The 12,339-nt window shown below is 40.6% G+C and overlaps 1 protein-coding gene across 1 annotated transcript; it reads right to left on the reverse strand.

Moving 5' to 3' along the window:
- Window positions 1-7,377: 7,377 nt before the first annotated feature.
- Window positions 7,378-11,775, reverse strand: LOC112142240 (protein ANTAGONIST OF LIKE HETEROCHROMATIN PROTEIN 1). The gene is made up of 2 exons (XM_024265513.2): window positions 11,375-11,775; window positions 7,378-9,359 (listed from the first exon to the last, which is right to left on the reverse strand). Exons 1-2 carry the CDS (start codon window positions 11,579-11,581, stop codon window positions 8,274-8,276), a joined length of 1,293 nt encoding a protein of 430 aa, XP_024121281.1. The 5' UTR covers window positions 11,582-11,775; the 3' UTR covers window positions 7,378-8,273.
- Window positions 11,776-12,339: the final 564 nt, after the last annotated feature.

Consider the following 12,339-nt stretch of genomic DNA (forward strand, 5'->3'; position numbering starts at 1 on the left):
ACTATAAAGTACAACTCAGCCTTAAATAGTAGTAAGTTTGCTCTCTGTTCGCGTTAATTTTAGCTTAGCTTACCTAGACGCCGATTCCTCTTCAACGTGATCATACTCAGTCACAAGGTGCTTTCTCTTCAGGTGTTTCCGTGGAAGTTCTGCCTTGCAGATATTGCATTGGACACTTTTATCTTTTATTTATTTATTTATTTTTTATGTTTCTCACACTTTCAAGCTCCGCTGATGTGTTGTTATGGTACCCTAGTCTTCCTAGAAATTCCTGTGACATCACTACTGACATGGATTAGTACTACTGCGCATGTGTGTTAAAGACCTCGGCCGATGCAGCATTAGAAAGCGCGCACCATAGTTTTGAGACACAATAGAGAAGGGAAAAAAAAATGATGCTATTCAAGTAGTCAACGTAGTCGTGACTAATGTGTTAATCATGGTAGCCCTACATGAGTGAAGGCTAGACAGATGAATTGAAAGCTTTTCAAAACAAGCTCTCAAGATATTAAATATAATTGTCCATTTTCTGTAACGTCATATCACTGCTTGCACTGGGGGTTCTACGGTAATGGCTGAATCCTGGCCTCTCTTTGTGTATGTTATCAAATAAGTGGAATCGCACAATGTAAGAAGTTTACTTAACCATAATCGCTATTTTGACATATTGGAATTGACCGTTTTTTAATCTGACAGGCCGATATTGAACTGGTTATTTGGGCTCTGGTGCAGCAGGGCCTCATTTTTATTGCAAATGTTTTTCAACGTTGTTAATTCCGCATTAAAAAATGAATCGAACTGTTTGTGCACCATCCTCATTATTAGTCTTGAGTTAACGTATCTCTAGCAAGGTCTCTGCAATTTACGAGCCCAAGAGAAGTTGTTTGGTAGGAGAACATGCAGATCAATGTGCAACCTGCACGTGTCTGACCTTGGTTGTGGAGCACACCGCACTCAGACTCGTATGGATCTCACACACACACACATAAAGGCTATTTGTACTCACCCATTTTCCCCTTTTCCAAGGCATCAAGGCATCCTGGGTGCACGTTTGGTTTACATCCTCTTCATAGGCTGTTATTTCCAGTTTGCTTAGTTAAAGACATAATTGATGTGCTGCTACCACCTAAGTAATTTTTGCAAACTAATAGAGAAGAAATTATTGTAAAATACTTCACTGTTTTATAATTGCAAGAAAAATATTAACCAATTTTTGTTGAAATATTTTTTACTTACTATTTCTTTGGGAAGTTTAAGCAATAATTTAGTGAAGGGATCAGGAACCCTGAAAGCCAATTAGTTTCTTTTGTGCTTGCATATAAGCTGCCACTTTTTATCTTTTATAAGGTGAAATTGAAACTCATGAACTACACACGTCAAATTTCAATTTATTTGAACGCACTATATGCCGAGCACTAGGAGTACCGTACATGACACAAACTACCACAGCCTGAGTACTAGTTCTATCACCTTTTGTAAGAACAAAAAAAGGAACATCACCTTACATAAACAATACTTGTTTGCCTAATTAAAAAAAAATAGTTTACTAATCGACTAATGAAATAATCGTTACCCCTACATGACCCACTTCATTACTAAAAACATTTTGTGTGTCATGAATCGCTCCCCCTCTGCCCATCAGGGGGATCCATCACCTGAGTATCAGCACTTCCTGGGTCTACACACTACGCTTCCCATCAGCCCCTGCTGTCCCAGAAGTCACACAACCGTTTTCCATCTGCTATCACTCGCAGCAATAGATAGATATTGGTAAGCTGTATCTGACCCTGCTTTGTTTTCGACTCTGATTGTTTGCTGCCTGCCCCGACACTCGCCTGGACCCTGAACACTGGTTGTTCTCCGATGCCGTCGTGCTTGTGTTTGACCTCTGCCTGCCTGAGCCTGATTTAGCTTTGTGGACGTCTAGCTGTTCTTAAGTCCTGTTCTGCTGTGTGCCAATAAAACTTGCTGCACTTGGATCCAGCCGTCTGCCTATTGGGGTTTGATTTCCTAAAGGCAACAAATAGCAAATTTTTTATTTATTTTTTTTTTTGGGGGGGGGGTCTCATCTCGGTTTGTTAATACATAAGAATATCTGCTCCAAATATCGATTATCTGCCTTTTTGACTACTAATAATGTGAACTGGAGACAGAGAAGCACCTGAGCCAAAATAACAATATGTTTTTCTTTTTTTTTTGTGTCATTGCAGACCTTCCTCAACATTATCGGAGTAACCAGAAGATTAACTCCAGTGTGGAGCATGAGGAACAAGAGGAACCAGAACATCCACTGACTGAAGATGAGCAGGAAGAACCAGAACCACCTAATATTAAAGAAGAACAAGACAAACAAGAGGAAGAGGAATCTCCTCAAATTAAAGAGGAGACAGAGGAGTTCTTCATCATTCAGCATGAAGATCTGCTGAAGCAGGAGACTGAAACCTTGTTGGAGATTCCTACTTTTGAGGAAAACGAAAACAGTGAAGCAGATCTAAACTATCAGCAAACATTTAATGTAACTGAGAGTCAGGATGAAGAAGGAAGCCAACGTGAAGAATCGACATCAACTATAGATGAAGAGACAGACCCACAGAACAGAGATCAGAGAAAGAGAACAGACAGAAGTCATGTCCAAAGTGTGGACGACTCTCACATGTCAGAAAGTCTCTATGGCATTAACTCAGAGGAAATGTCAGATGAACATGCCTGTAAGAAAACTTCCAGGAAAAAATCACCAATCAAGAAATGTAAAAAAAAAAGGAGAATGGGGGAATATTCTTGTCTAGAGTGTGGAACAAGTTGGGCAACTGCTTGTGATTTGAGGCGTCACATAGCAATCCACATGGAAGAAACGCCTTTTTCTTGTAAAGAATGCAGCAAAACTTTCAGCCGTAAATATCACCTCACACGTCACATGTCAACTCACTCAGGAGAAAAGCCTTTTTCCTGTCTAGAATGCCACAAAAGTTTCAGGTATAGTTCTCTTCTCATGAGTCACATGTTAATTCATAGAGGAGGAAAGCTTTTTCCTTGTCCAGAATGCCACAAACATTTCAGACGTAGGTTTCATCTCAAATGTCACATGTTAACTCACACGGAGGGGAAGCTTTTCTCCTGTAAAGAATGCAATACGAGTTTCAGGTATAGTTCTAGTCTCACGCGTCACATGTCAACTCATACGGGAGAAAAGCTTTTTTTCTGTACAGAATGCAACAAGAGTTTCAATCGGAATTATAACCTCAAATGTCACATGTTATCTCACTCACAGAAGAAAGCTTCTTGTTCCCAGAGTTATTCCTACCCTGCAGAATAAATAATTTATGTTATCTCTGTAAATTGTCTTTCAAATGTACATAGAGGTTAATTTTCAGCTTTCTCTGAAACCAAGAAGTGTGTAGGGGCGAGAACTCTCATCTCACACCAAGAAGGTAAAGGCTTAAATCCCAGCTGTATTCTTCCTGTTTAGAGGTAGCCTCTGTGTGTTTGTGGGTTGGCTCTGCTTAATAGGTTACACCACTGATTCTAAATGGTCTCTTTGGTGTAAATATTGATTCATGTGTTTGTCTCTTATGCCTTGATTCTCTTGAGCAGTCCAGACCAGACTCGACTGGTGAGGTATTTTGAGCATTTACATTATAAAAATGGACCCATTGAGCTGGATGGATTCAAACCAATTGGTCCCCCGTTGGTTGTAGGTCCATAGAAAAATAGTACCCACCAGTTAGGATGGCACTTCTATTGTCACACATTGTAATCCATTGATTGGTGGAAAGGTTTTACGACAACAGCAAACATCCGACCAGCGCTTTTCCCGACTCAAGATCCAAACTGAAAGTATTTTCCTCTTTTTGGCTGTATCCTTTTTTCCCTGTAAGAATTAAAGGTTAAATTATTTGCAGTATTCTAAAATACTAAATTCTTAGTTGCGGAGGGTAGGGACCAGAGACGCTGCGAATCCGTAAATACGGAGACGCACACAAACACACACACACACACCCTGTGGCGAAAGAATGACCGATACTGATTAATACTCATCAAAAACTCTCCTGATCATGCTTTGTAGAACATGTGATAAAGGGAGACATTTATTGGGAGAACACTTCAAAATAAAAAACCCAAGTATAAAAAAAAAGAAACTGATGAAAGACCTACACTGTTGCCCTTCGCTGTAGTCACGCCGTTACGACACACAGCCATCTCATCGGTCTCCTTGATGGTCCAACACTCAATGGAAATGCTCGCTTGAATTTCCCAGACCATTTCAAACCGGCCAGGAGCGGACTGGTCCAGTCTGGACTGTTCAATGGAAACGAGGGATTTGTGACCCTAAATTATCTGACAAAATGTACAGGATGTACATCCTAGGATCCCAGCAGTAACCATAGTCCTAATTGGACAGTAGAAAATATCTTATCTCCAGCTCTCGTGAAATCAGACCAAATTCGTCACCATTGCCTCCTGATATGTGCACCGCAATTTTGAAATCCGTCGACAGTGATTGGTCCGAGTCGGTCTGAGCTGCGTTTTTTGGGGAGCTATATTCTCTAATCATTAGTGAGCTTGTTGGAAGTCCACACCCCTTCCACTGAAAGTGGACTCGGGAGAAACTGTCAATCAAACGTTTGAGGCGGGGCCTTCAGGCACCACACGCTTTTACTGAAGGATCTGATTGGTCAGTTTATAACTTGAATAACTTGGGGTAAAGAAAAATTATCTTAAAAAAAATCAGTATCAAAAAGAGTTTAAGACGTATTAGAAAGTCTTTGTGATTTTGACTTCTTGGAATCAGGGGGTACTTTCTATTGGGAACATGAGAGGGGAGGGGTTGATATGTCCAGTGATCATCGAGTCAATGGCGGTAACTTGGTAACCATGTGACCCTGAACAGGAATTAGCAGGTATAGAAAATGGATTGATGAATTAACTTCATCCCTGCGATGGACTGGCGACCTGTCCAGGGTGTACCCCGCCTTCGCCCATCAGTAGCCGGGATAGGCTCCGGCAACCCCGCGACCCCGAAAAGGACAAAGCGGTCAAGAAGATTGATGGATGGATGGATGGATGGAATTAACTTCATTGTTTCTCTTTGTCACAGCTGAGATTTGTATTGGGTTGTGATACCTGGATATTTAAAATAATAAATAAAAGAAACTGAATATTTGGTCTTGTTAATATTGGTATTTTTTTCTAGACACTGGAATCTATAAATTGAATTAAGGTGTGGCTCGACCAGTTAATCCCTACTGCCTAGTTAACTCTAATCTAGACATGGTTTTGGTAAAATTTGGCTTTCATGTTTAGGGTGGTCCCCTTGTGACAAATACTGTGGCACTTCTTTGGTGTTAAATTACTCATAAATTCATATTTACCATTGTGACTTTGCTTGAGTGACAGCCTTCTACAACTTACAGAGTTCTCTGGCCATGAACCCACCATCCATTACAAATGTCAATAACAAACATTTTTTAGATCACCCAGGTGTAAGCAGCGCTGCACAGATCACCTGGATTGCAGTGCATGTTGGGTAGTTTTTGCTCTGATGTCATCTGTCAATCATCATAATAATATTACTAGAAAGGGACGCATGCAAGGCACCTACCTAGGAGAAAACAGCTGGAAATCTCGCACTATGCTGACTCCAAGCTGCCTATATTACTACAAAACAATGCATTGTGGGAAACTGCCCTGAGTTCTTGTAGTTCAAGTGAATCTGAGATGAAATGCCTGGCACTCAATGAAGGAAATCTGTGGATTTTGTCTCACTGATGAAAAAATAAACAAGATTTCTATTTATACAAATGGTTGTAGTAATTGAAATCAACATCAACAAAGAAACCAATAATGTATATTATTATCATTTCTTTTAAATCCTGTAATTTGATTTAATAATTTTCTAAATTTTTTCACATATCAATGTTTTTAACATAAGCATCTTTATGAAAAAACAAAAGTATTTTCTCATTATTTTACTCATTATTTTCTTTCTTCGTAGTTAGAATTTAGCTGTGCTACAGTAACACCAGAATATCTTTATAAACTAACTCACATCACACAGGTGATCCAGATGTTTAAAGTGAGACTGTGAATTATCTTAAAGAGGACATTTTTAGCTTCTGAAAACAAATTTTGGTAACTGATTGTTAGCAGTAGAGGAAACAGACTCAGCCATGCTTAACCTCTGCACACCTGACGTCCAGAGATTCTCATCGCCAAGTCATCACACACTGACGTTTGGCTAAGGCCCCCTCCGCATCACTTTTTGACGTTTTGAGTGTCCCCAACTTGTCGTTTTATGAACGTGCTGGCTGTTGGTAAGATCAAGGATCCACAACCCTAGGGAAGCTGTACCGGATGTGCACTGGTCCTTGGGACGCATCTAGTGTCAGTTCCCTAACTCAGTGCAGTTTGAGCCTGGTACCGCATCTGGTGACGGTTCGGGTCCGGTAATGCGTCCAGTACGGGACCAGTTCCAGTTCGTGCCCCGGAGGTTGGGGACCCGGGATTTAATGGGAACAACCAGCACGTCAAAAAATGAGGAGTTGGGGACTCCTGAAACATAATGTAAAGCACTTTGAATTGTCTCTGTACATGAAATGTGCTATACAAATAAACTTGCCTTGCCTTACATTTAGATTGTGAAAAAAACACTTTCACAATATTACACCTGGTTGACAAACTCCTCTTGATCTGTAGTAATTTTCCTGTCCATGACAAATCTATCCAACTTCTTGATTATGATTGCAGAGACCTCTGCGGCAGTTTTAGACTTTAGAGGTTCTGCAATCACCAATTTGATGAATAAGTCTAAAAACTAAAGATATTTTTTGTTAATAATTTAAAAGGTATTTTAAACCCCACCAGAGACAGCAGCAACTGTCCTATGTTGGACAGTAAGGGAGCTAGAGAAATCTAACCAAATGTAGGTAACAAACAGATGCCCGGACGGTCAGTGATCCCTGCTTCTGCTTTGCTTGGTAAAGCCTTGTGATCCAGGGCTTGGAGATAGTTACAGGACTTGGACTCCATGGTTGCTAAGCAACTGTTGGAGGAGCTGAGCACATCTTTCATAGATGTCTTGTAAAGAAAGGAAAAAGGAAGGATAAAATGACAAAATTACTATTATCATTAGCGCTATACCAGAGAAAATGAGGAACAATAGGAGACTAAACATATTTTGGGTGTGTCTCCTGCTGGGTCCAAGGTGTTCAGGTCATACTGTCAGGGATGGTGGTGGTGGAGGAGGAGGAGGAGGAGGAGGAGGAGGAGGAGGAGGACCCAAACGCAGGAGACGGGACATGGTGGCAGAAACTCGAACATTTACTTAATAGACTCAAACATGACAAAACCAGGAGAAAACAAACCAGTGACAGAACTGAACAGACCAGATGACCTGACAATGCAGAACTGAAGACCAGACACTTAAATAGGCTGAGGACAATTAACTAAATGGAGACAGTTGTGGGTGATTTGACTGGAACATGGTGAGACTGACAGGGAGAACAGAACATAACAAAACCAGATCACAGAATCCTTGACAAATACATAACATATCACTTAATGAATCACAAGTAGATCGCTTGAAAGGGAGTGGAAGAAAGCGAACTTATATAAGGAAAGGAACTTTGATATCTTATCTGTAAGTCCCTTAACTGACCATGTGCCTAATGGATAAGGTTTCTGACCTTGGATCAAAAGGTTGAGAGTTCAAATCCTGTTGTGGTTGGAAACGATATAAGTGTTAACATTAGTTTTCTTATAGAGGGATGAAATTATTTAATATGTTAATTTAGTCTCTACTAATTCAAGGTAAATTTATCAAACTACATTTAGTATGAATCAGTTTTTATTCTTGCGACAAACTATTCGAATGTTTTATTGTTGAAAACAGGAAGAGAGTTTTCTGCTGTTTTTAGCTTTAAAACAAAAAGGTCAAACTGGTGACCTTTGACACAAAAGGTCAAACCTCCATTTTAACTGAACAGCTGAGCCTCATTTCCAGTGACTGATATAGTATTCTGAGGATTACATTTAAAAAATGGTTGTATACTTATATCCAAATACCTGACTTACCATCCCATAATATTTTATTATAATACTGTAATGTTGTAATATTTTGTATTTCTTAAATAAAAGTTATGTTAAAGAAACCTTTTGTTGTTTGATTTCTTTAATAAAAAACATAAAAGCAATTTTATGGAAATGAATTAAAACACTTTCTTGAAGCAGCATAACATAAAAACCATTAGCTCTGTACAAAGAGAATGAATTGCACATCATTGAGTGTTCAGGTGTCTCATCAGACCCCGGCGTTCTTCACTCTCCTCCTCGTCTACGTCTGGTGGCGTTGACGGGACCGGCTCTTCTTCAGCCGTCTCCCATTCCTGCTGGTAGTCTTCTCCGCGACTCTCACAAAGGTTGTGTAGAGCACAGCACGCCAGCACCATGGAGTTGACCAGTTCAATGTCACAGTCGTTCCTCTTTAACAGACACTGCCAGCGACCCTTCAGCCTCCCGAACGCTCGTCCAACGACGACCCGGGCGCTCGACGTTTTCTCGTTGAAGGTTTGCTGTTCGGCAGTCAGTCGGCCGTTCTCCGGAAACGGTTTCAGGATCCAGTTCATCTGAGGGTAGGCGGAGTCACCCAGCAGGTAGTACCCCACACTGACCCCCCCGATGTTCTTAGTGCAAGCGGGGTCCAGCCCCCCCTGCTGGACGAAGTCCCACAATGAGGACGACCTCAGAACGCCAGCGTGGTGCAGACTCCCAGGCTGTCCAGCATCCACACTCCAGAACTGTCCTTCTCCGTCCACGACCCCCTGGAGGAGGATGGAATGCCGGCCTTTCGGGTTGAGGTAGTTGTCGGTGTGGTGTTCTTGTGGCGCTATAATTGGAATGTGAGAACCCCCTATGGCACCAACACACTGAGGAAGCCCCCACCTGGTTTCAAAACGGTCGGCCATGTCTTTAAGCTTCTCCGGGTCAGGAAATCGAATCAGTTCTGGAAGTAAGACTGCGCAGACAGCCTTACAGAGGTCCTGGACACACCGGCACACCGACGACTTACTGACACCGAACAAATGTCCGATGCTTCGGTACTCGCTGTTGGTCGCCAGCTTCCAAAGAGCAATGGCGACTCTTTTTCTCAAGGGCAGACAGGCTCTGAAGTTGGTGTTTTTCTTCTCCATCGCTGGACGGAGCCTCGCACAGAGGTACGTGAAGGTTTCCTGGGTCATTCGGAAATTCTGCACCCACTGAGTGTCCGTGAATCCCGGGACGGTCACGTTCCACCACTCGCTGGCGCGGCTGAAAGCCCAGACGACCGGGCTGCGGCGTTGGTTCTTCAAGAGAAGCTGAAGCATCTTTTAAGAAAAAAATTCAAAGAACAAACCATGTCACTATCAAGTCAACTTATCAAACAATAGACTTTAGGCAGACAGCATCATGTATAAATATGAACATTGGCAAAATGGCGACATCATCACCAGTGTGTAAAACTATTTCTGGTTTACGAGTATAGTCCTGAAAAAGCAGAGAACTGAACGCTATAGAACTCAAGAACTGAACGCTGTAGAACTCAATTTTACGTAAATAATGAAAGGTAACCTTACCAATTGTGATGGAAATTTAACATTTTTTTTATATTAGACATATCCTACCTATCTGTATATTTATTTCCCCTCTTATATGGTTCACAAACCAGAGTACAAATGTCAGTAGTTGTGCCTGTAGAATGCTCCACAGCTGCTTCCCATAATTCCTATGGGTTATATTAAACAAGTCGTGGATTATTTCTCTCTGACAACCCGGTCATAGTTAGACGAAGGTTACAGGAACTTCACTGAATGCTGCTTGTTTGATTATGAAGGTCATTCAGATTTTATTCTTCTAATTTATGCTGATGCTAACGCTAGCTTTCCACAGAGGGGTTGTGATGTAGAGCTGCAGAAGATCTTTTCTTCCCAATTAAAGATGCTTACATGAGGATATTCACAAAATCACTAAAAACAGAGCTATAGTCAGACAATTTCAACGCGCCTTACAATAAAGAAAAAGTAGTAACTGTTGTGTTATTTTCTGACGTAGCTTCTCTTTGCTGTTGCTCATGACTGTGTCTGATTCCTGTGTGATAATAATGGTAAACAAAGATAAAAAATAATTTGAAACCATCAAAATATATATATATATATATATATATATATATATATATATATATATAAGAAGTAATTATTCGCACATAATTTTCTAAATGCATGCAGTCGGGATGAACTTTTGTCTTGACCGCTCTTATTTTGAAAGCTGAAAATACGTGGCTTCATAGCGGCACTTGGTAACTGTTCCTATTTTTACAATTACCCCTTAAAATACCCCGAAAAACAACAAATACCTCTTATTACAACAAAGAAATGGAACCTTGGGTGCTGTTGAAACACGCACGGCCAACATACAGCGATGTGCATCTTGGCTGCACATATTTTGTGTGTCAACATAAATTTCCATCAATTTTTGTGCTCACTTGTATTTAAAATACATGCAAATAACATCAAGAAAAACAGAATCCGTTAGAATAATATCTGCTCAAATGAAAGGCCGATATTTTCAATGAAACCTCAAATAAAGAAGGATTATTCACATTTTTATTTTGATTTGTGAACGATCTAAGACAGGAGATGAAAATACAGTTCAGCAGGACATTCATAAAATAAATATTGTACATTTTTCTGTTGGAATTGGTAAGGTTACCTTTTATTATTCGCATAAAAAGGTGTAAAACCGCGTTCAGTTGTCAGTTTTGCCATTTTAATTCCGTAAACCATAAGTCACTATTCACATTTTCGGCCCTGCCGTCATTTTGGCACGGTGAAAAGGGTCTACTGTGTCTGTTTTGCAGGAAAATAAAGGTAAAAAATTATCAGATTAACTGGAAAAGGTTGCCAAAAATATGAAATTGATTATTTTGCTCATAATTTTCTACATGCTAAAAGCGGCGGCCTACTTTCACGAGGAGTGGAGGTAATGCATTTCCAATGGGGGACCTCATGGCTCGAGAAGTCCAGTATTTTTACAGTCAATGGTCCATTAGAAAGAACGAAACGGTCAATTTAACACGCGTCTTGTTCAAGCACAGACTTACTTCTAATTTGATTAATCTTGCGGATAAAAAGACGAGACATTCAGCTTCAAATACTCTTTATGAATCATTTATCTGTATTTCTTACCGCATTTTTTCCTGAACGCGGAAAGAAAAGGGGAGTAAGCTGCATGGAAAACAAAGCAGTTGTACTTTCTTTTTGTGCTGCAGTGTCGTTTATTCGTGTAAATATTTACGTTGGGTTTTTAACACATTTGCCTCTCTACATTGATTGAAGCAGCTTACTATCATGTGGCGTCGACGTCTTTGTCTCTGCAGCACGAGCTTGCACATCTTTTCCCGACTGGAGATCCACGCCAGAAGCTTCCTCCTCTTCTCGGCGGTGTTCTTCTTCGCCTCTCGCAACCTTCTAGCAAATAGCATTAAATTCTTTGCATATGTGAAATACCATAAGCTAAGCACGAGAACGACGAGCTGGCGAGTGACCTCCATTGTTGTTGTTATTGTCGTTACCCCTCCTCCTCCTCCTCCTTCTGGTGTTGTTTTTAAAAATGGCGTTTGACGTTGGGGCGCATTACCGCCACCTACTGGTCTGGAGTGAGAATCAGGAAAACCACTATGCCTTTATTGTCACTAATGAAATTGGAGCAACCGTTATGGTACAAACAAGAATAAATTTGGCAAAAAGTAATTTTAAAATTTAAATGAATTTGATAATAACAAATATTTATAATAATAAAAAGAAGAAGAACATCACACCAGCCGTACAATATGCTGTATGTTACAGAGACATCTCATCTTTATTTATGATTATTTTTGATTAAGCATGATTTAATATGAGGCTCATGTTCTCCTCCCTGTCCTTCAGCATCATATCCTGTCAGGTTTGTGTTTTTAGGAGGAGAAAGTGATTCAGAGCAAAGACCAGACAAATGGACCTGGAAGGATCCAGAATGTGCAGTGAGAGGACTCCAACCATCAAATTTAACCCAAAGATGGAATGCAGTTCAAGAGCGTCTCTGCTTTTCACTCCCTCCTGGTTCGCGCGTTGACTTTGTCTCCTTTTGTTGCTTCCTAAGTTGATGCTTTTGACCTGCTCAAGAGAAAGAGAGCAGGAGGGATAGGAGGAGCGTCATTTCTGACTCCTTGGGTCAGGGGTGTCAATTTCAATCGAACTGGGGGCCAAAATTTAAAACACACCTTAGGTCAAGGGCTGAACAAGAAAAACATTTATTGAACACTCTAAAACA

This window comes from Oryzias melastigma, linkage group LG2 (assembly GCF_002922805.2).
Source record: "Oryzias melastigma strain HK-1 linkage group LG2, ASM292280v2, whole genome shotgun sequence".
Lineage (NCBI taxonomy): Eukaryota > Metazoa > Chordata > Actinopteri > Beloniformes > Adrianichthyidae > Oryzias > Oryzias melastigma.

Excerpts from the sequence above, each read along its gene's own strand:
- LOC112142240 (XM_024265513.2), bottom strand. The coding sequence starts at position 11,581 with ATGGAGGTCACTCGCCAGCTCGTCGTTCTCGTGCTTAGCTTATGGTAT. Across the intron at positions 9,360-11,374 it reads GACGTCGACGCCACATGATA|ATGCTTCAGCTTCTCTTGAA; the intron begins GTAAGCTGCTTC and ends TTTTCTTAAAAG.